The sequence below is a fragment of the Phoxinus phoxinus genome (assembly GCF_949152265.1).
Source record: "Phoxinus phoxinus genome assembly, chromosome: 17".
NCBI lineage: Eukaryota > Metazoa > Chordata > Actinopteri > Cypriniformes > Leuciscidae > Phoxinus > Phoxinus phoxinus.
In genome coordinates, this window is record NC_136892.1 from 15,530,572 (window position 1) to 15,553,798 (window position 23,227).

The 23,227-nt window shown below is 37.5% G+C and overlaps 1 protein-coding gene across 2 annotated transcripts in view; it reads right to left on the reverse strand.

Annotated features, from left to right (window-relative positions):
* Positions 1-1,310: 1,310 nt before the first annotated feature.
* Positions 1,311-23,227, reverse strand: part of ppp3ca (protein phosphatase 3, catalytic subunit, alpha isozyme) — a 44,952-nt gene continuing 23,035 nt past the window's right edge. The window contains exons 3-14 of one of the 2 annotated variants that reach the window (XM_079586080.1): positions 20,445-20,569; positions 16,747-16,858; positions 15,037-15,182; positions 14,766-14,905; positions 10,850-10,927; positions 10,587-10,681; positions 9,986-10,111; positions 9,747-9,824; positions 8,902-8,986; positions 7,591-7,688; positions 6,999-7,046; positions 1,311-2,066 (exon numbers count right to left, since the gene is read on the reverse strand). In XM_079586080.1, the coding sequence (XP_079442206.1) occupies positions 1,888-2,066; positions 6,999-7,046; positions 7,591-7,688; positions 8,902-8,986; positions 9,747-9,824; positions 9,986-10,111; positions 10,587-10,681; positions 10,850-10,927; positions 14,766-14,905; positions 15,037-15,182; positions 16,747-16,858; positions 20,445-20,569 (1,310 nt within the window). In that variant the 3' untranslated portion in view covers positions 1,311-1,887. The remainder of the gene's footprint in view (positions 2,067-6,998; positions 7,047-7,590; positions 7,689-8,901; positions 8,987-9,746; positions 9,825-9,985; positions 10,112-10,586; positions 10,682-10,849; positions 10,928-14,765; positions 14,906-15,036; positions 15,183-16,746; positions 16,859-20,444; positions 20,570-23,227) is intronic. The other variant, XM_079586081.1, reaches the window with a different exon arrangement.

Below are 23,227 nucleotides of genomic sequence, written 5' to 3' on the forward strand. Positions count from 1 at the left end.
TCATATGAAGAAGCTTATGCATACTATGGTCGTTGCATTTCTTAACATTAAAATGACATTTTCATTCAGGATTGTCTGTCTAAAAAATCAGTTTGCTTTTCTTAAATAAGAACAATAAATAATACACTTTTTTTTTTTTCAAACCAGCATTAAAAGGGGAAAGACATGATTAGTTCATGCATATTTTATTCAAGAGTAAAAAAAGTGATTTGTCCCATAGGGCATGCTTACAATATGTGTTTTCATTTAGGAAGTCAAATGCGAAAACTTAGTTCCAGAGAAAATTACAAGAAAAATAGTCACAAATCCATAAAATTCCTTCCTTGAAATAAACCACGTCTGGACCAAACAAGGATCAGAAAACAGTGGAAATGAAAGAACTGTAAGCTTAATTGTAAGAATAATAAGAAGATCATCAAGAGTCATAATGATAATATAGTTTTCCTCTTCAACGTGAGACACTGCATTTTCCTCGTGTCCAATTAGTTTACATTTGAATAAACCATGCGATCATGCTTTGGCAGCCTGAATGTTGCTTTTCACTGAGTAATATGTTCATTCACACTACTGAACAACTTCTGTACACCAACTGAACAGAGAGAACGAAACCAAAAGAAAGAACGAAAGATGACGAAAAAACACCTCGGAAAGAGCGTCAGTGCCTGTACAGAGAAACTATACAAAAATAAAATCAACAATAATAAAATTATATTGATGAAAAAAACAAAAGAAAAACAAATTAAATAAAAGATTACAAAATCATATCTATTTATAGAGATATAAAAACAAACTAGACCTTTACAAATATAATTTGAAGGGAAATAATTCAAGTCTACTATATTGAAACACATCACAATTATAATTTCACATATCAATAAGGAACTTAGTTGCATGCACTGATGCGTTCAGTACCATAGATGCTGTTAAAAATCATTGTCCTCGACCATTGTTAATAATCGTATATTTAAATATATTTATATATATATTTATATATAATATTTATTTGACTTGCGAAATGTACTATGTGCATTCTCTCTCTTGAGATACAGGCAAGTGAGAAACAATCAGGAAGGTGGCGCCAAAGGTCGAGCTGGATTTCCCGCTGCGGTTTTCCTCCATCCAAACGGTTGCTTTCAACGAGTGTCTACAGTGGACAAGCAGAACCGCTCTGCTCTTCTACTGCTTCATGGCATCTTACCAAAAACCAAATCAAGAAATAAAAACCCCCAGGTAAGATTGCATCGTGAGTAATAAAATGTACAGGCTTTGTCGTTAAATGTCCTTTCTTACAAACATTTTTTCGTTTTTTTGTCATTTCAAATTTGTATATTTATTAATACTAGTAGCAAAACATCATCAACAGTGAGATCATTTCAGTATGAGATGGGACCATGAAGAAAAGAGGAAAAAAGTGTGCATGGAACCAGTAGAGGCTCATCACCCGCACCGACGAACTGGATGGATCAGGCTTAAGAGAGTTCCTAAACCCCGCCCACTTGGTCTGTGGGTGGAGTCGAAAAGGAACCGAGACCGCCCCCTCTCTGATAAAGACACTTTTAGCCCTTGACAGGCATATCACCCCCCCTCCCACCCCTCCTTCCAATTCAACACTCCCAAAAAAAGGCAGAAACTTGCCGTCGGCAAGGTATCCGCTTCGAAAATGGCAAGCGGCAAGCTGACAGCAAGAAAACAGTCTCCCCCTTTTCAGTGACACATTTAAGATAGTTTGGTTCTCTAATTGGACATTGGAGCAGGGAGGGACGTGTAGGTGATGTCATTGGGTGTTTGTTGGAAGCAGGAGGCCTTAAATCACAAGTTTGGCATTGTCCTGCCATGCGTCGTGGCGGTGGCATGGACTCAGGTGCAGGTGAGTGGGCAGCCATTTCATCACTGGATGTTACTGTTGTCGTCGGTGCCGTTGGTCTCCGACACGTTCATCTTGCCCATGGATTGGCCCACGTGGTTGACCCCATCCTTGCGGGGTGGCATGCGCTCATTGATGCGGTCCAGACCTTTAGCCTCTGCGAAACTGTTGATTTTGTGCTGTGGAGAGAAGCCGCGGATGGCTGTGGAGAGACGGGAAAAGCCCATAATGAACAGCAAGACTCTTGGTTCTCATCAGCCACTACATCATTTCTGACCTGTTATATATATACACCACCATTCAAAAGTTTGGGGTCAGTTTTTTTTTTTTTTTTTTGGTAAAAATTATTCATTTTATTCAGATTGTATCGCAGTTTAAAATATGTAGCAGTACAACTGTTTTTGACATGTTTCTTGAGCAGGAAATCAGCATATTAGAATGATTTCTGAAGACAGATTTCTAAAGATTTAATGATGCTGTAAATTTAGCTTTGCCATCACATGAATACATTACATTTGAAAATATATCAAAATAGAAAACAGTTATTTTAAATTCCAATAATATTTCACAATATTACTGTTTTTACTGTATTTTTTATCAAATAAATTCAGCCTTGAGCATACAAATCTTACCAATCCCAAACTTTTGAACAGTAGTGTATATCTTGAATATTCAAAATATATTCTATGGAGGAGTAATAGAAAGAAAGAAAAAACTCAAATAAAGGAATCGATTGATAGAAATTGGTAAATGACATATTCAATTGAGAAATAAATAGACATATTTAAAGCTGTTCATTAAAAACAACTAAGTTGAACAAAATCAAGTATTAAAGTGCCCCTATTATGCTATTTTAAAGTTTTGGTTTTGGAGTCTCCTACAACAGGTTTACATGCATCAAAAGTCAAAAAACTATTTAATTTTCTCATAATATACATTGTACATCACCACATTTTTCAATGATTCTCAAAGGACTCATCGGATGAATCAGTCTCTCTAAATCCCCCCTTTCTGCAAGCTACTCTCCTCTGATTGGCCAGACGGCCCAGTCTGTTACGATTGGTCTACCACCGTTCACGTCACGTCTAAAATTGCAGGCTGCAGCGCTTTCTCCTCTTTTCAAAAGCGCGCTCAGGAGATTGTGCTCCTGTGGTGTCTGCTATTGCTAAGCAATCATGAGCCGCTTCTCCATGAAAACTATTAAGTTTCAGCAAAGGATAAATGGATTTCCATTCCTTGCAATGGCTCTACTACTAGATATATTTATGGAGATGAACAATAAAAAACCCGCCCTGTACGCCTACAAGTAATATCCGCTCATCCATTTTGGCTGCACTTTCAATGTTCTTACGGAAAGGCCAAAGCTGATCATTGGTTCTTGTCACATGAGTGAAGTGAAGTGTCACTCGACAAGTGAAGTGTGGTGTGCTTGCGGCCTTTTCTTCTGTGTGGCGCATCTACATTTAATATAATAAACTTAAGCGCGCAAAAGACTCGACAAGTGAATAACGCCCCTAAAGCGTTTGTCAGAAGCTAAACGGCCATTACCATAAGTGAACTTCAGCTCCGGAGGCTTTCTCAGTCCTCGCCGATTGTACCCACTGTACACAAGACAGTAACGATGAAGTCAATTTTACCATATCAATTCGAGCGCGAGTCCGATGGTGAAATATTGGAAGAACTAGTTATTCAACCCGAACCTCCATCGCAAGGACGACTCGAGCAGGACGTTTCTCAGTGATACACTACTCAGTTTCATGTAAATTATGAGATGTTGCAACTATAATTCCTCACCATCAGCATTAACAAGTGTAGTGGTAGACCAATTAACAAAATGGAGTAAGCTGATCCAAATAAACTGGGTACTGACCAATCTTTCAAGAGCAAGCATTTTGTGAATCCTGCATCGAACTCTGAGATTTGAGATGTAGTCGTTAGTAAAATTACATGTTTGCGGGCAGACAACGTACAACATAGGCGGCATTATACAAATGTCTTATCTAGAGACAAAGAACCGTAATGCATGCAGTGGGATTTGAATTACAGACGACTCGTTTAGGTGGTTCAGAGTCTATTCTTTCTTTTGGAAGACTATTAGACCTTATTTATCGTGCACTTTCGACTTCACAGCTTTGCAGAACGTTTACATTCACAAACGATATTCGAAAAAACATAATAGGGGCACTTTAATAAATGACTTAAAATTGACATAAAAAATTGTTAAATGCACTTATATTTAGCATATTTTTATTGCACATACTAAAAAATATTTTCAATTTATAAATATAATATTTAAAATATCTATATTCACTTATATTTAATTAAAAAAATGTATCATTTAATAACTAATTTTTAAATGCTTTTATAGTCATGCGTCAGTTGCGTTTCCTAGAATGCAACAGTGCCCATCAAATAGTTTTTAAGGGGCATTAGTTCCAGAAAGATTTTTTCCATTTATTTTTCCCATAGGGATTTTTAAAAAAGTCTTCGTTAAAGTGTTATAAGCCACGAACCAAACCAACCAGCTACGAGGTGAATCACAACATCGCACACTTTGCTTTGAAGCAAAAAGGTATTTGAAAATTGGACAAAAAAACAAAACCAAGGTACTTAACGGCTTTAATGAGGGAAAGAGCTACAATCCCATGAAGCATTGCAAACAACATGTCGAATTAAAAAATGATGGAGAAATATAAAACTATTAGTTTAAAGTTGATTATATTCATAGAAACAATATTTTTGCAAGATTTATATATATATATATGTGTGTGTGTGTGCACAAATTTTTAAGTATTTTGAGAGTGTAGAGAAACCGACTTGATTATGTCATTCGCAGTGCTTCAGGTGAGAGGGCGTTACAAGCTCTTTTGAGGCTATTTGCTTGTCATGACTGTACAGCATCATGGTTGATGTAGTTTTTCACCACAAATTCAGCTGTTAAACATGATTATTTAAAAAAATTATTTGAAATAATGCAGGCTGCCGGTTTCAAGAGAAGCATTTACCATCGATTAACAACCTCGTAGCTCACAGTAGCTCTGTCTTTATTTGTCAATCGATTAACTGTAGAAATAGAAAGCAGTATCCAAACCCCTTGTGTCCATCCATTTGTGTATCACTGAGGTGAGCTGGTCTCAGAAAGTGAGAGGTTGCAGAAGAGGAACACACTCTGGTTGGCTGAGAGTTCCTGATTGCGGTTAATCACATGCTACGCCCACACTCGAACCATGAGGGCCAGAGGAAATGCAGCGCCCGACATACCATATCAAAAAATCATGCCTCCAGTTTAGATGCTACTTCAAACCATCATGCAAGATATAAAAGGAATGTTCCCTTAATGTCACCACTCAAAAAGGGCACGGCAAATATCTGGTTAAATTGCTGTCGCTGTTAATCAAAATTCTATACAAACAGCATCTTGTGATGCCTTACTTGCATAACGGCTGTGTCTAAAACCTAAAAACTCCCACAAAAACACTGCATTTGCATGCAATATAAGGGGGCAGGAATTCATATGGTTTGTTTTTAAGGGCAGCATTCAGTAGATGTATCCTTCCATGCCTTTCTGCATGCAATTTGATGGTTGGTGGAAAAGGCTGGCTGATGGAGCAGTTCAAAGTAGTAAATAATTAATAAATGTTTGTTTTTCTTGTTGTCAATGTCTAGATGGATATTAACTGAGAAACACGTATTGTAGTCAGTGCAGGGCTCATCAATAAGGATGACTGACCTGGGGTCAGTGGCTTGTGATAGGCTTGGTCAGATAGTAAGAATGTGTTGAAAATTACAAACCAATCAGTAATGTTATGCCATGGATGCCAATTTAAGTTAATTTCTGTCTTGAAGAAATCTTATTGAAGATAAGAGTGAAGAGCTGACAAGCTTTTATTGCCATTTATTTCCTTAAAGGAACACGCCGACTTTTTGGGACTTTAGCTTATTCACCGTATCCCCCAGAGTTAGATAAGCCCCGTGGTGAGGAGCAGTGCTTCGCCTTCTGAGAATATAGTTCCCAGTATGTATACAGTTAGAAGATGTCTGTGTCTCATGTGACCTTGTTATTTGTACACGCTGTGACTACACAAAGCACAACATGTAAATAGAAAAATGTTGGCGTTATTTTGTCACTTATTGGGAGCAGTATGCTAGCTGGAGCCGTTTACCTCCAGTCTTTGTGCTAAGCTAGACTAGCGGTGTGTGCGTCAGACAGATAAAGTCCCAAAAAGTTGGCGTGTTCCTTTAAAGAAAACCTAAAATTTGAAGAATTTTTTTTTATTTGTGAAAAATTTAAAAATATAATAATAAATGTTAACATTATACAGATAAAGTTACAAATTATAACATTATAATGTACATGTAAATATACAATACCATTCAAAAGGTTGGAGTAACCAAGGCTTTCATCTGATTAAAAATACAGTTAAGACAGTAATACTGTAAAATATTAGTACAATTTGAAATAACTGTTGAAAAATTGAATGCATCCTTGCTAAATAAAAGTGTTTATTTGAAATCTTACTGACCCCAAACTTTTTAATGGAAGTGTATAAATCCATATTTTTTGTGTGTGAAAATGTTTGCAAAACAAGCAAAAATCATAGCATCCATAGCATTGAGAAGTGAAAATTAGCTTACTTGTCTCTAAAGCTCACATGAATTTGGTTTGGGTCATTCAAAGTGATGTTATGGTGCTTTGGAAGTCTGCGTGAAATCACTTCCTTAGGTGCTGTCTGTTTAGTCATTGACTGAGTGGGAAATAAGGCAGCTGCCTCGTGTTTCGGACACAGCCACATTGTTAACTAGTAAGCAATTTAGGCTATGTCAGATTATTTGAAAACAGACTCCAAACTGTTCCCAGACATGTGCGGTGCCTTTTCGTAGTGATGTGGTGGCTTTCTGGTCTAATCTAAATCTAATATGGTGTGTTAGTTAGTTAGTTAGAGCAGTCAACTTCAGAGTGTGCTGGAAAATCCAGCATCTACTGGTAGATGTGTTTTGAAATGTGGTTTCCACTGGTAGACCATGTTAAAACAAGATACAAACCCGATACCACCTGGTCTCACCAGCTAGAAACCATCTACCATGTTCTACCAGTTTATGCTGGATTACACCCAGATACATGTCCAGGAATTACCTTCTCCGTCTTCTTCCGGCTCGTTGGCTTCAATGGCTTCGATGGTTGCTGGAAGGAGAGATGGGGAGTGTGTTACACCTGAACAAGCCATGCAACAGCAGAAACGCACAGGCAGCAGTTGCGCACAAGCAGCGGCGGGACAACCCTGAGAGACGCATGCACGCCAACCAGACTATGGACCACAGACTCAGACAATACCCTCAACCATTCGCACATTTTGCAGGAGGCTTCTCCTGCTTTTCACGCTTGCTGTGCTCTGGACACCCTAGAGGCCTCTCAGAAACTCATTCTCACCCCAGTTTACCAACGATGGGTAAACCGACCCACTAATGTGTCCATGCTTTGGGGGAACTAAAAGAGCAGCACCCCAAAGCCTGGAGTTTGTCAGAGGATACAGAGAGAGACAGATGGAGAGACAGGTGGAAGAGACAGGGACAGACACTATAGAGACAGTAAAGAAGGAAATAAAAAGAAGAGAGAGAGAGAGAGAGAGAGAGAGAGAGAGAGAGAGAGAGAGAGAGAGAGAGAGAGAGAGAGAGAGGGAGACAAGAACCAAGAGAGGAACATGGCCAGTACTGGGTCGTGTTCTCACCACTCTGTAGAGTCTGCTTGCCTCCAGCAAGCACCCCGCTGGGCAGCATGCCGGTAGGGGTCAGGCCCTTCAGGGTCAACACATTCTCACTCTCTTCTCTGCAAAGACAGGATATAACCATCAGAAATAATGTCATACACTGATTTTACACTACTGTCCAAAAGTTTGGGGTCAACAAGATTTCTTAATGTTTTTGAAAGAAGTCTTTTATTCTCACCAAGGCTGCATTTATTTGATTAAAAACGCAGTAAAAACATTGTAAATTGTACAATTTAAAATAACTGTTTTCTATTTAAGTATAATTTAAAATGTAATTCCTGAATTTTCAGTCTTTAGTGTAACATGATTCTTCAGAAAATATTCTAATATGCTGATTTGGTGCTCAAGAAACATTTCGTATTATCAATGTTGAAAACAGTTGTGCTGCTTAATATGGTTGTGTTATATTGTGTAAGATTTTTGCATTTATTTGAAATAGAAATATTTTGTAACATTATATATGTTCTGTACTGTCAATTTTGATCAATTGAAAAAGGTCGGGTAGGCAATTTCAGAGAGGCTAGAAATAGCAAGCTAGCTTTGAAAGCATGACATCCCACCCTTCCTGGTGCGATTAAAAAAAATGGTGGGATAAAAAAAAAAAAAAAAAAAAAAAATCACGCTGAGCCCAAACTTTTGAAAAGTGTAGGCTACATATAAAATAAGTTATCAGTGAACATTATATTCAGTACATTTCAAAAACCAAGCAGATTAAACCAGGAGTTATTATACTGGGGTCTGCCAAAAAATTCTGACGAGAAAAAGTTAACATTTACTGAAACTTATATCATTATGCTTACATTCTGCATTCAGGCTGGACAGAAATCACAGTACAGTAGTTTTACAGTAATTAAATAAGAAATAAAAAAGGATTGTGCCCATATTTTGGTTTAAATATATTCACAATATAATTGTTATCTTTATAAAATCACATTTACTGTTATTCCTAGACAGTATAAATGGGTATTTATGAATCAAAAGCTGCCTTTATATTTTAGGAAAGGGGTCTATCAAAAATACTTACTGACAAAATTATCCTCCACAAACTTGCATTTTTATGTTACAACCACAGATGTCCAAAGAATTCAATACTGAACCTTTAAAATAGTTTCTTACATCCCAGTTTTATGTTGTACTGAATATCAGCAATATCTTGCTTTTAAGAAGCCTTTCCTCTATGTATCATATATGACAAGCAAGAACGGTTTCATAAGCATGTGACCCAGCTGACCGCAGACTGAATGACTCAGCTGGAGGAAGCCCCATTTGTACCTGAGCACCGAGAACATCTTGGCCATCTTCCCAATGGCACGGATCTTGTTCCTAATCACCTCTTTGCGAGCAGCTGCTGCATTGGCTGTGGGCGGAAAGAAAGACATGAAGCAGTCTCAGTTTGTATGACCAGAGGCTAAAAACCTACAGAAACTTTTCTTCTTTTATATACATAGATGTAGATAGACACACAAGAAAGTATGTATTGTGTTGGCGGCAGTTTCAAGAGTAACTAACTTAAAGAAGCGACACTACTAACTAACCTACATGTTTCAGTAGCGTAGCTCAGTTTTTTCTTAAAATCATGTAGCTTTTAAAGTAACAAGCTACTTTTTCCAATGCGTAGTGACAAAACACTCCCATTGTCACATTGTATATGGTGTAAAGTATAAATTGTTATGTGTAACTGTTTTTGAATCAGAGATATACTGCTCTGATTAAAGTAGGCTAAATAATAACGCTGAAATATTATTAGCTACAAAATAGCTATTTTTGGCTAGCGTGTTTCCAACTAGTTTGACTGGTTTGAATTGCTTTAAATTATGAGTAGCTTGTAACTTGAAATGCTTAAATTTTAAAGTAGCTTTCCCCATACTTTTAGTTAGTTCCTGTAGCGGCTAGCTAAGTCAAGCACAAAACTTAAGGGCTATTACAAACACAATATCACAACAGTGCTACTTAACAGGAAAGATATTGTAATGCCCATGAGTCATAATTCAGGATGTACCTGACGCCAAAGAAAAGGCCCTCTCTGTTGAGAAATCATAATCATGTTTCATGGGGAATTAATCATGTTTATCTTCTGCATAGGGCAGTGAAGCGTACAAGTGAAGGAGATGTCTCACCGTCAAAGATCTCTTCTCCATCATTCATCAGCTCATCATCAGAACAGATGCTCAACACATTTACCAGCATCTCCGTGACTGCAGGCCAAGCAACAGTCAATCACAACATATCAAAATGACATTTAGTTGAAAGTAATTGGACATTAGCAAAAATCCGTTTTTGTTTTGTTAAGCAAAAAGAATGATCAAGCCTGTCAATATCCAGTTGTATATACTGTACATTTATGTGACAGAGGTACCTTTCTCCCCCACAAATGGCAGTGACCAGGTGAAGACATCCATGAAATTTGGCAGCCAGTAAGGATGAGGGGAGCAGTTAAACTGCCGGATGTTCATTACATTGTTCTCGTACTTCAGAACGGCAGCTGAGGAAGTGAGCAATAAGAAAAAGTTTTCTCAAATCAATAATATGACAAATAATCCAGGACCGGAAGTCCATGGCTTCCTGAGCCTCTGGGTTTGTTTCCTAATTCAAGTAATTCAAGTGGAATTGTTTTCTAAATTGTGTTTCTGGAATGATTCGCTAAAATAATGTGTACGCACAATGATATGACAAAACCCACCCAAGCTAAACGAGCTCTCTGAGAAAAAATACCTATCAAAAATGGCGTAAATACATCCTGATATACACTACATCAATTTGTAAGTGGCTGAACATTCATTTCCACAAAAAGCCTCCACTAGATGGTACTGCGGAGAGGTTGACCCTGTTCCATCAGCGGATGATAAGACCACATGGATGGAGTCACTCGAGCTGATGGTTCTGCCCACGCTCTCTGTTCCCATCACAAAGCTCCATTTTTTCACACATATCTCACTGTAAGGGAAAGCAGGACTCACCTTTGTTATTGTAAACATCAAGGTAGTTTGGTGCAGAGAAGATGGTAATTAGGGAAGGGAATCCAGTAGTCTGACTCTTCCTGTACATCCGGTAGCTGTGAGAAGAGGGAAAGGGAAGATAAAAAACGTTTTCCTTTACATTCATAGACAAAATGTGCAAAAACTGTACTTTAAAGGACACATTTGTACTTTATATACCCCTAAAAAGCGCATATTAGTACACAAATAATACAAATAAAGGGCTGAAGACAGCAAATACATACCCTGCATCTTGTGCTTCGTGTGCTCGAATGATTGATAACAAGTTATTATTCTGTAGGAAGTCACAGACAGCCGGATAACTGCAACACAGTGATTGAGAAAAGGAAAAGAGAATGAGAGAGAAAATAAGAGCCAACATTCAGAAACTGTGGGTGGACGAGTCTCATTAATGTTGTATTGTTTTTTCAATGCTTTCCACTGTCAGCCAAGCAAAACATTCATGTGTGAATGGAGCATTAGTGCAGTTCCATGTGTGTCCAGCAGGGGCAGTGTGGTGCTCAACTGTTTATCACTCCATATCCATGTTTACAGATAGCCTGATAAAAGAAATGCCTTGTTCTTACATATATGCAATTGAGTTCATATATGTTTGCATATACATGACACACTGTTGCACTCACAGTCTCAGCAGACCTTGACATGATTTGTGTTTCAATGGCATTTATATGTCAAAGTATTGTGATTCTTTATCTCATGAAGCTGTATCAGTATTCTCATGCCAAGAATTTTATATGTATGGTTTAGTACATTTTTCAAAATATTTTTTGTGCTAAAAAGAAGAAGATTCAGGGCAAGTTTATGATAAGACACGCATAATACGGTAATATAACACTTTGCAAGTTATTAACATTAGTTACTACATTAGCTACCGTGACCTAACAATGACATTATGTATAAAGTATTTATATTAAACTTTGTAAATACACCTATTCATTTCAACATTTACTGATACATTATTCAAATCAAAGTATCTGTTAATCTGTATATATTAATAATCTGATACTTAAAAGTATCTGTATCTATTAATATTGTTTAATGAGATAACATAAACTAACAATGAACAGTCTGCAAAGTGTCACAAGATGGCATTAAATTACCTCCTGTTTTAAATAACAATAATGAACGTAAACATCTTACAGAGCTCTTACTTGAACCACCTGACTGCTGCAGATTAATTTAGGCGTTGAAAGTATTAGTGTTGATAGACAGAAATGCATAAATCTAACAAATATGTTTGTGCATATTTGGCTTTTTATGCATTTTGGCCATAAATTTACATGGGAACAGCATTATGGGGAACAGAAAACAATACCGCTATCATCTCCGAGTAAACTACAAAAAACTGGTGAAAACGGTGGCGCCATGTGCATACGCATTACATGTTCAGTCTATTGGCGCCTAGTGTGTTTCCTTCCAAAGTGACATCGTCAACTACTGGACTGGCATGCATAACACCACTTTTTTAATCGTTTCCGTGGATCCGTATAAACAGGGAAAAACTTTTCAGATTTTAGTACATCGTTGTCGTGTAAACAACACAGTCCAGCGCAGATTAAATAAATAGCTATACACACAAAAAAGGTTAAAAATCATAATGCAACCAAAAATGAATAACATCCTATAACCTCAGAGCTCTGCTGATTGATTCCCACCTATATTCTAAACCTGTAACATTGTCTTCTGTGGAACAGAAAAGCAGCGGTCAGGCAGAATGTTCACACTGCTCTTTTCCATACAATGAAAATGAACGTGGAAGGACGCCGTCAAGCTTCTTTGTGAGAAAGCGCTGCTGTGCTAACATACGTTTGCTTATAACACAGAGAGTGTGTAAAAGGGTGTGTGAGCTGCTTTCTGTCTTTCTCTCTCGTGTTGTCGGCTAATGAGGGGGCACTGCTGCTTTACCACTGCTTTCTACCAATCACTTCTTCCTCTTTCTCTCTCGCTATCACTCGCTCCAGTTTGGGAAGAGGAAACGGGTCGTCATAGCAACACCACACTGCAGAGCCCTTGGGGATTGTGGGATAGATCGCAAAGCTGTGTTGCCGTTGCTGGCCGCAGTGTAAGCCCTTCACTCACTCCCTCCTTCCATCTCACTCTTTCTGCTGACTACAGTACGATCAAGAGGCTGAAAAGGCATCCCCCCTTCTCCTCGTCTGATAGCTTCACCCAAGTCTCGCATAGTCTGACATTTGGCTATCAGCATAAAGTCTGGTCCACTTTCATATTATTCCGACAATTATTCTGTGTGACGATTCATACTTCGCTAATCTATTGACAACAGACCAGCTACATTTTATCTTAATTTGACTGCTAATTTGACCTAATGTGACTACACCATTACAATGGAAGCCAATCCGTAAAATTAAAAATACTCACTATTTCAATAGCTACATGAAGTAAACAATATGCATGTTAACTGAACCAGAAAATATTCTGTGTAAAAAATAAATAAATAATAATTTACAATTTTGCTTAAAATGTAATAAAATGTAAAATTAGCTACTAATTGCTTCTTCTATACTCTAAATGTCTTCATTTGTATAGTAACCATATAACCATATACATAGAACCTGCATTAGCATGAAGGCAATCACATAAACAAACGGAGTGAATGGAGTGAAAGAGTAGTGATTAAACACCAACATGGTGATTCAGGGAGGTGGGCAGCTCGAGGAACACTGACAACACAGATTAAAACAAATGGCTTCTGTGAGCCTTGCATAACAGAACTGTGTGTGGGTATCTGTCTAAGTAGAGTATGAAGCATTGTGTGTATGTGTAATACATTCAGTCTTGTGTGTCCTGTAACATGGTTGCCACTGGTATTATGCATATAACACATACATAGACACACTAATAAATGTACGGCTACAAATCACTGGCCCAAATTTGGATGAATGGATGGATATAGATAGGAGGACTTTCTGTCTGTTTCTCACACACACAAAGCTATTGTATACAGAAGATGAAATGCTAATGCTAATGCTAAAGCACCAACATCAAAATGCTGAAAAACAAAGACCAATCTTTACTCTCGCTCTATGAGAAACAAACATTAATTCTCACATACACATGCTCACTGCTGTTCCATCAAATTTTCAGCAGTGTGTGAAATATTAAGAGGCTGTTGCTTTATGCATTCAGAGCAGAGGGCAGAAAACAAGAGCAACCCTGAACACCTGGAGAGACCCGACAACCCCCCACCGACTCGGCTGTCCTCATTCACACACACTCACATGAATACACTCAAATATGTGCACACAATCTGTTACACAAGCATCTACATACACGCTGACACATATATAATGTATGCCTATTTACATATACATACAAGGGAAACCGGGGCTAGTTGTCACATAAGCTGTTTCTAAGTAACTAAGACTTTGAGTGAAAAGTTCAATTGCTCGTTTCCTCAAGCAGTGGTTTTGTGTGTTGGTTTCAAACACCTCATTCAAAATCATCTTAAAAAAAGAATAATTTTGTCTTCCAAACTAAAATCCTAATATATTTTTCTATAGGTGTTGTGTAAAAAGGTGAACACAATAAAACCTATATAAACAGATTTTTTTTATATATATATATTTAGAAAATTCATGTAAAAAAAAAAAATATATATATATAATATCTTTCAAACGTTTGGGTTCAGTAGGATTTCTTTTGAAATAAATGAATACCTTTTTATTCATTATGGATGCATTAAATTAATCAGTAACAGTAAATAAATTTACAATGTTAAAAAAGTTCTCTTCTAACCTACTTTCTATTAATCAAAGAATAATGTGATAAAAAAACAAAACAAGTATCATGGTTTCCACAAAGATATCAAGCAGCACAACTGTTTTCAACATTGATAAATGATAATAATACATTTTGTTGTCATATTTTTATTTGGGCAAGTTGCCATTCATGTTTGAACAAATGTATTTGCTGATTACAATATATTTAGCATAAAACAATGGTTGTATGTTACCGTTTACATTTTTGTTAATTTCCTAAATTGTTTTCCTAAGTTGAAAAATACATAATAGGCCATTTTATGGCAGAATTCTTTGTGACAGCTTTTCTCATATAGTGTGACAACATGTCCACACTCAGGCATATCACAACACACACCTTAAAAACACAAAAATCACCCACCTGTAGAAGTATGAGCAGCCTCTGACTGTGTTGTGGGTAAAGTACTCTTGGGTCTTTTCATTGCCGAAGTCCTCCAGGGGATCAGACCAAAGCAAATCACACATAGGCCCGAATGCTGGGGGCTCCTTGAACCGGTCCAACTAGGCCACAGAGACACAAATATAATACAGAATACAGTAATACACACACATTCACTGCTTTCTTGTGGCCATGCATGAAATCTTTCTCCTCCCACACACAGCGCTGCTGTTCACGCATGGCTTGGCAGTACCTTCTTTATGTCGTCTAAGGTCTGTATTTCTGGGGACAGGCCACCGTGGACGCACAGGAACTGTTGGTTCATGAGAGCTGCCAAGGGCAGACAGTCAAACGCATCCATACAGGAATCGTAAACCTGCTCTGAATACTTGATTTTACCTGATACACAGAGAGGGAGAAAGAGAACAAGTGAGTATAAAGGAAGAGAAGTCTTTTAGCTATGTTCAAATACATAGAAAATGAATGTACACAGACATTTTTTAAATTCTTGTGCTGCCACAGAGCATGATGGGAAATGTAGTTTGATTGCACACATCTGTCACCTCATAAACTTTCTGAATGAGTAGAATTCTTTCTTAAGAGAAAAACTAAGTGAACGATGTGATTATCAGCAGGTTGCGTTAAGGACCTACATAAAGTTGGTATTTATGTAAATGATCTCTGTTATGATTGGTTATTCTCAGCATAATGGCACTGTTGTTATCAGGGAGAAGTTGCTGAACTAAACGAGCATATGTAAATATGCTACATAAATTAATATGTAAGCGTGGGCGGTCATTCTAATAGGGTAAAGATTCTGACATCACAGCCATGCGTTAACATTAAAGTATGTTGACATAGTACATCAAGCTCTTTTATTTCAAAAGAACAAAAAAATCTTGTTTTGCCACGATATGCCCCCTAAGGCTAAATGAAGGAAAGTCATTTTAAGAAAGATACCAGAGGTGACATGTTTTTTTGTTTTTTTTTTGGCCCAAAACAACCTAATATTTGTTGCAAACAACAGCTATTTTGTTATGACAGCACTTATCATGTTTTTCTCTGGCCTCATTAGATTTCTAGTGGGACCGAACTTTAATGGTCAGCCCCATGTGTCTCAGTGCGTCACAAACACTCACACACAAGATAAACAGTGTCTCCAGACAGAGAAGGTTTTTTTCTCTCTCAGTGTGTCGACGCGTGTCCTATTCTCATTATGTCTCAATACGCCACCTCTCAAAAGCATATGTAACCATGCCGACACGTCAGTGGAGTAGACACAGAAAGAGTTTGCCGTCACCTCTCCCTCCCACCTCACCTGTCTCTGTGCTCCGCCGCTCGGCCTCATGGGAAGGCTCCATTCTGAAGCATTACCTCATACTCCATCCCACCACCCTCCACCCCTCCCAACTGCTCTGCGTTATAAACCTCATTCACCTTAAATGGAAAAATTTGTCCTTTCAGGAACAATAGACAAAGTGAGGCATTGAGGGCTGTGCTCTGTTATTCTTATTTGATTATTTACCGTGAAATATAGGGATATGGAAATTCATATACCCCTTTTAAACTTGTCATTATTCTGAAACATGAATTACAAATCAAATATAAAGCTAAAACTTTACAATGAGGTCTCATTTGTTAACATTAGTTAATGCATTAACTAACATGAGCTAACAATCAGCAATATGTTTTATTTTTACAGCATATATTAACCATTGTTACTAATGTTAACAAATGAAACTTATTGTAAACTTACCTATAAAACAATACAATAATTTATTCTAAATAAGGAAATTATATAATTATATAACTTTACTGTCACTTTTGATCAATTCAATGCATCCTTGCTAAATGAAAGTATGAATTTACTACTGATACCTTTAACTAGTAATTCTTTCGCCATTACAAATGACATAACCAGCGCATTAAAACAGCATTGCGAGCACAAAAGGGGAATACTCACATTCTTGTTTGAAGGTGAAATATTCTGTCAAATGTCTACATTCATGATTTCCTCTCAGTAAAAATAGCGTCTTTGGGTAGAGGATTTTCAGTGACCAGAGGTACAGAACACACTACAGAGAAGGAGAGAGAAAAAGAGCTGAAACATATGGCCACATCCACGAGATACCTACAAACATCATGCTAATGCAGGCCAGCGCAAGGTCTGTGTAGTGTTAATGATACACTTCCAATTACATTACATATGTTATCACATCTACTGTCAGCCCTCATCACCTTCACTAGCTGCCCGCGGACCAAACCATACATTTCCTCCTCTCCCTTTACTGCTAACACACACACACACACACACATTGTTAAACACAACCAGGCTGACTAACTCATGCGATGATCTCATGTATTTATGCTTTAACAAATAGAAGATTTCTCCACCAAAAACATTGTGAGCTGAGTGATTGAATTGAGCAGTCGGTGTTGAGATGTGTTCGCAGAGCTAATCATGGCCTACAGTCAAAGATGGCAGAAACTGGACATGTCAAAGAACGTGAATGTCAGAGCACAGCGCTCACGGATGACTGATTCCTCTTCTCTGTTTGAAGCTGGAGGAAGATTCCCTGACGTGTGTGACAGCATTGGCCGTTCTTGTTATCAAAGGAACACTCTAGAATTACAAGATAACTGGGATAACTATCAGCCAATAACTATGTCTGCTTGGTCAAAAGAAACTGTGGGTTATGCTTTCATGTGAGTTTCAAAACCTAACGACTGCCTTGAAAATGGAAAATGGACATTTTTAGGGGGATTTTTTTTTAATTGTCATATTATTTTATTTCTTATTATTAATACTTTTTTCGATAAAAAACACTTTTTGTCACATGGTGCAAGCAGTTACAGTGGTGTCTTGCAATCTGGCATGCTATATGCTTATTTTGTATGCATGTGTCATCAAGTTTACACATTTAAATGTTGATTTTAATTATATTTATAAATGTTTATATATTAATATTTTACAACATTTAACCTCTGCTAGTATTCGTAGAATTTGTTTATAAAATATTTCGCTATTTTAATAATGCTTTCAGCTAGTGCAGTTACTCTTTTTAACACAATTTCAACATGTTTAATAAGATGCTGCCGATTTTTCTTAAAAAATCAATACAGAAATGCAAATTCAATGTAGACCTGGTAATCACACAAATTAACCTTTTCATTTCAAATGAATCCAAATGAACCAATTCTTTCAATAAGCATGATTAAAAATCCATGGTGAAACCATGAATAGATGTAGGGCTGGACGATATGGCAAAAATATGATCACAATATATTCTTTCCATATTGATTGATATCGATATTTATCACAATATAATTTGATAATGCTGCCAGCTTGAAGAGTATCCCGACAGTGACTGAAGCCTGGAGAAACCAGAAGGTTTATTAACTAAATTTGTATATTTTATTAGCAAAAATAGAACAACATAACTTAAACTTTTAGCTGTTGAAGAATAACAAATTTTAGGAATCTATTTCAGATATGCTTTCTTGCATAAACATCACGTGAAGAATACTGATTTTAGCATTTGAGGCATAGATGAAGATTTCCTACACTGTGCAACAAGCTTTTTCTGCCTTAAAACAACAGAAGTTGCCTTGTAAGGTAGCAGCTATCATCCCAATAATTTTAACATCCCAATAATTCAACCTATACAAATAAAATTGGATAAAATAAAGTTTAAAAAATATTAACTATGCACTGGTTTTACATCTATTAAATTATTTAGAGGTAGAAATTTAAGTAAAAAGTGCAAAATATAAACATTGTAAACCAGTCATTATGATACACAGATTGTGTAGGTTTTTTGGGTTTCCTGCCTTGGTTGGAACCAACCAATGACATATTTTGCCCACAGTCTAGGCCGTGAACGCATTTTCCATTTCAGTTTTCTATTGTTTTTTCTATGTAAACCTGCACTAGACAGATGTGTTTGACCGTTGCACTCACGTCTTTTGTGGCGTCTCATGCATGACACACAACGTTCTAAAAAGGCACCGCTCAAGTTAAAAGATGTTCAACTTTTTGTTCCATTGACCTTTGTCTATCATTTAGCCCTTAGTCTTAGTCTATAACTTAGCCCTTAGTCTTAGTCTATCACTTAGCCCTTAGTCTTAGTCTATCACTTAGCCCTTAGTCTTAGTCTATCACTTAGCCCTTAGTCTTAGTCTACCACTTAGCCCTTAGTCTATCACTTAGCCCTTAGTCTTAGTCTATCACTTAGCCTTAGTCTACCACTTATCCCTTAGTCTATCACTTAGCCCTTAGTCTTAGTCTATCACTTAGCCCTTAGTCTTAGTCTACCACTTAGCCCTTAGTCTATCACTTAGCCCTTAGTCTATCACTTAGCCCTTAGTCTATCACTTAGCCCTTAGTCTATCACTTAGCCCTTAGTCTTAGTCTACCACTTAGCCCTTAGTCTTAGTCTATCACTTAGCCCTTAGTCTTAGTCTACCACTTAGCCCTTAGTCTATCACTTAGCCCTTAGTCTTAGGCCTGGTTTCACAGACAGGGCTTAGATTAAGCCAGGATTAGGCCTTAGTTCAATTAGGACATTTACATATCTTTTATAAACATGCCTTAGAAAAAAACATTACTGGTGTGCATCTTGAGACAAAACAATGGCACTGACATATTTTAAGATGTGCCAGTGCACATTGCTTTCAGTTGAAACAGCTCAAACATGAGTTCTAGTCTGGGACTAGGCTTAAGCCTTGTCTGTGAAACCGGGGGTTAGTCTATCACTTAGCCCTTAGTCTTAGTCTACCACTTAGCCCTTAGTCTATCACTTAGCCCTTAGTCTTAGTCTATCACTTAGCCCTTAGTCTATCACTTAGCCCTTAGTCTTAGTCTATAACTTAGCCCTTAGTCTTAGTCTATCACTTAGCCCTTAGTCTTAGTCTATCACTTAGCCCTTAGTCTATCACTTAGCCCTTAGTCTTAGTCTATCACTTAGCCCTTAGTCTATCACTTAGCCCTTAGTCTATCACTTAGCCCTTAGTCTATCACTTAGCCCTTAGTCTTAGTCTATCACTTAGCCCTTAGTCTTAGTCTATCACTTAGCCCTTAGTCTTAGTCTATCACTTAGCCCTTAGTCTATCACTTAGCCCTTAGTCTTAGTCTATCACTTAGCCCTTAGTCTTAGTCTATCACTTAGCCCTTAGTCTTAGTCTATCACTTAGCCCTTAGTCTTAGTCTATCACTTAGCCCTTAGTCTATCACTTAGCCCTTAGTCTATCACTTAGCCCTTAGTCTTAGTCTATCACTTAGCCCTTAGTCTTAGTCTATCACTTAGCCCTTAGTCTTAGTCTACCACTTAGCCCTTAGTGTAGAAAAAGAGAAACCCAAACCACCTCCATATAATTTATGTTGCGTAACCTTTTTCAACAATTTCCTCAGCTTTGGAGGTTAACGCAATTTCGCTTTTGTTTCCCTCACCGGCTCCCTGCAGACTGACTGGCTGTTGTAGCGTCTATTTCTGTTGTGGAGTAATTACTGGTGGGGTAATTCATACTCATATTGAGTGAAAAATGTCAAGAGCTTCGTTGAGACATTCATTTGTCATCGTTATCGACATAAATTGTATCGCAATCTAGATATGATATTGTTTATCACCCAGCCCTAAATAGATGAATGCATACTCTTCTCACCTCGATACTGAAGTAACCCCGGTCCACATAGTCACCCAGGAATAGGTATCGTGTCGTGGCTGGAGAGCCGCCCACCTCAAACAGCTTCATCAGGTCGAAAAACTGCCCATGAATGTCACCGCACACTGCATAAAGGAAAAGAAGGTGGTGGAGAAAGAGAGAGAGAGGAGAAAATATTGACTAGCTGAGCTGGATGCAAACAGACACAACTGTTTGTTTGTTCAATATACAGGATATACAAATGTTAATCCATGGGGGATTCATACAGCCATAGCTACTAAAATCATACTGTAAACGCGTAATCCCTTAATGTCAACATGTAGATTGCTTCATAATGCATTCATAATGAACTGATCGAATTGACAGGAAGCACAATCACAGCTGTGCACATCTAGGGCCGTGAACCACCTAAAAGCCTATATTCAACATACTGTAGCTGGCCTGAAGATCTTTGTTGCTCCTTTGCAACATAATTCTCTCTCTCTCTGAGTGTGAGAGAGGGAGAGAAAGAGAAACGCAAACTCCTGTTTCCATGGAGATATGAATTTGATGAGAATAAAGAATGAAATAAATGAGGAGTTTGCGTTGGCATGGAGATGCTGCCTAAGCGTTTGCCCCAGAGGCCTCTCAGCCTGTAGTGTGTGTGGGTGTGGCCACGGACACACACGTTTAAAACCCTGTTAGCTTCTTCCTCACATATCAATACCTAGATACGAAGCCCACACCGTTGTCATGCGAAGAGAGAGGATTGTGGAATTATAAGCAAGTGTGTTTGTTCTGACTCTGGGTTTGTGAGAATTACAGTCAAACTCCGGCGCTTGAGGAATCTGGGTTTACAGCATAAGTCCAGATTGTGTGATATGACCTAGTGTAAGTGCGTCACCATGCTTGAGATCTGCGAGAAACTGTGGAGCATGTCACTTCCTGTTTCTCCCACTTAATATAGGCTACACCATGAAATCGCTTGACAAGCAGTTTTCTTTCCTTATTAATGTACAATTCTGTTCAAAAGCTTGGGGTCTCTTAAGTCTCTTATGCTCATCAGACTGCATTTATTTGATCAAAAATACAGTAAAATGGAAATATTGTAATATTTTTTAAATATTATACCGTTTTCAATTTTAATATAGCCTATATAATTAATTTCTGTGATGCAAAGTTGATCTTTATTTAGTGTCACATGACATTTACATATAAATGTCATGTGACATGTTCCTTCAGAAATCATTCTAATGCTGATTTTCTGCTCAAGAAACACTTCTTATTATTATCAATGCTGAAATGATGAATATCAATGCTCACTTTGATGAATAGAAAGTCCAATAGAGCAGCATTTATTTGAAATATAAATATTTTGTAACATTTCTGTACTGTCAATTTTAATCAATTTAATGCATCGCAGCTGAATAAATGTAATAATTTCATTAAAAAAACAACAACAAAAAACAGACTGACGCCAAACTTGAACAATAGAGTATGTCCTATTGGAACAGGAAGGCAATACATACAACAAGGATGTGCAAAACTACATAATTGCAAAATCACATCCCTTCTGGGGTGTTTAGACGCGTTCATATTCAATATTTTTGACTTGCTTTCCTAGAAGAGAGATACTGTCAGCATGAAACAGAAATCGCTATTGTCTTTAATTTTCTAACTTGACTTATATCTGAGTGAAATTACTGCTTGAGTGAGAATTGGTTGGATTGTTGTCGTCTGGTAATTGCTGCAAACTCTTGTGAGTGAAATGTTGTTGGAAACAACAGAAAAGTTAATGATTTTGTTCAAAACGGCACAACACAACAAATAATGATGTGATGGATAAATCATTTATAATAAACATTGCAATATTCAAATAGAAAAAGATCAAATTTGATTTTGAGGTGACTTTAAAGGGATAGTTGGAAGTCATCCAACTATGGAAGTCAAGCTACCATCAACTGTTTAATTACAAACATTCTTTAAAATATCTTCTTTTGTGTTCAACATTCATACAGGTTTGGAAAAACTTGAGGGTGAGTAAATTATGACAAGATTTTCATTTTTGGGTGAACTATCCCTTTAAATTATCATCATTTAGGAGTACACTAGCTCACAGATAAACTTTCATTTTGATTTCATGGGTGTTTTAATCAACTCTTCAGGCCTTCATCTACTCTCACTAATGTTTCCTTTCTGAACACGCAAGCAATAAATAAATATAGACTATCATTTCTTAAAATGCTAAATCACAAGCATTCTGTCAGCAGGCTATATCCAAACATCTCCTTTACTTCCAGATCAATCCCCAAATCAATAGATCCATTCTCAAACCAAACCACTTATTTAGCCTTAAATGTCTCGGGGGAAGCAGCTTAAATTAAGATTCCTCGTGTCAAATGAATTAGCGGACTTATCTGTCCTAAATCACACAGCAGCCGCAAGCAGTCCACTGAGTCTGACATACATACAAAATGGCCCATTAACATGAACCATTAACACACACTATAGAGCAAAAGCCCTAGAAGTAATCAAGCACCGCAGCGTAGTGAGGGAAAAACGAAAGCCTCTAGAGGAAATGATGTGGAGAATGGCTAAAGGGACCGTTTTCTCGAAGGCCGGGGTCACAGGGGCTGCAGTTAGCGCTGTTTCTCTCCCTTTTTTTCCTCCCGGAGCAGGACTGAATGACAGGGAGGTGACAAGTTGAACTCTCTCGCTTATCTGTGCTCGCTCGCTCCTCCACAAACTAGTAAAGAGATTCTTCCGCCCCCTTGTATTCAGCTGTTCCCGCTCCAGCCTTCTCA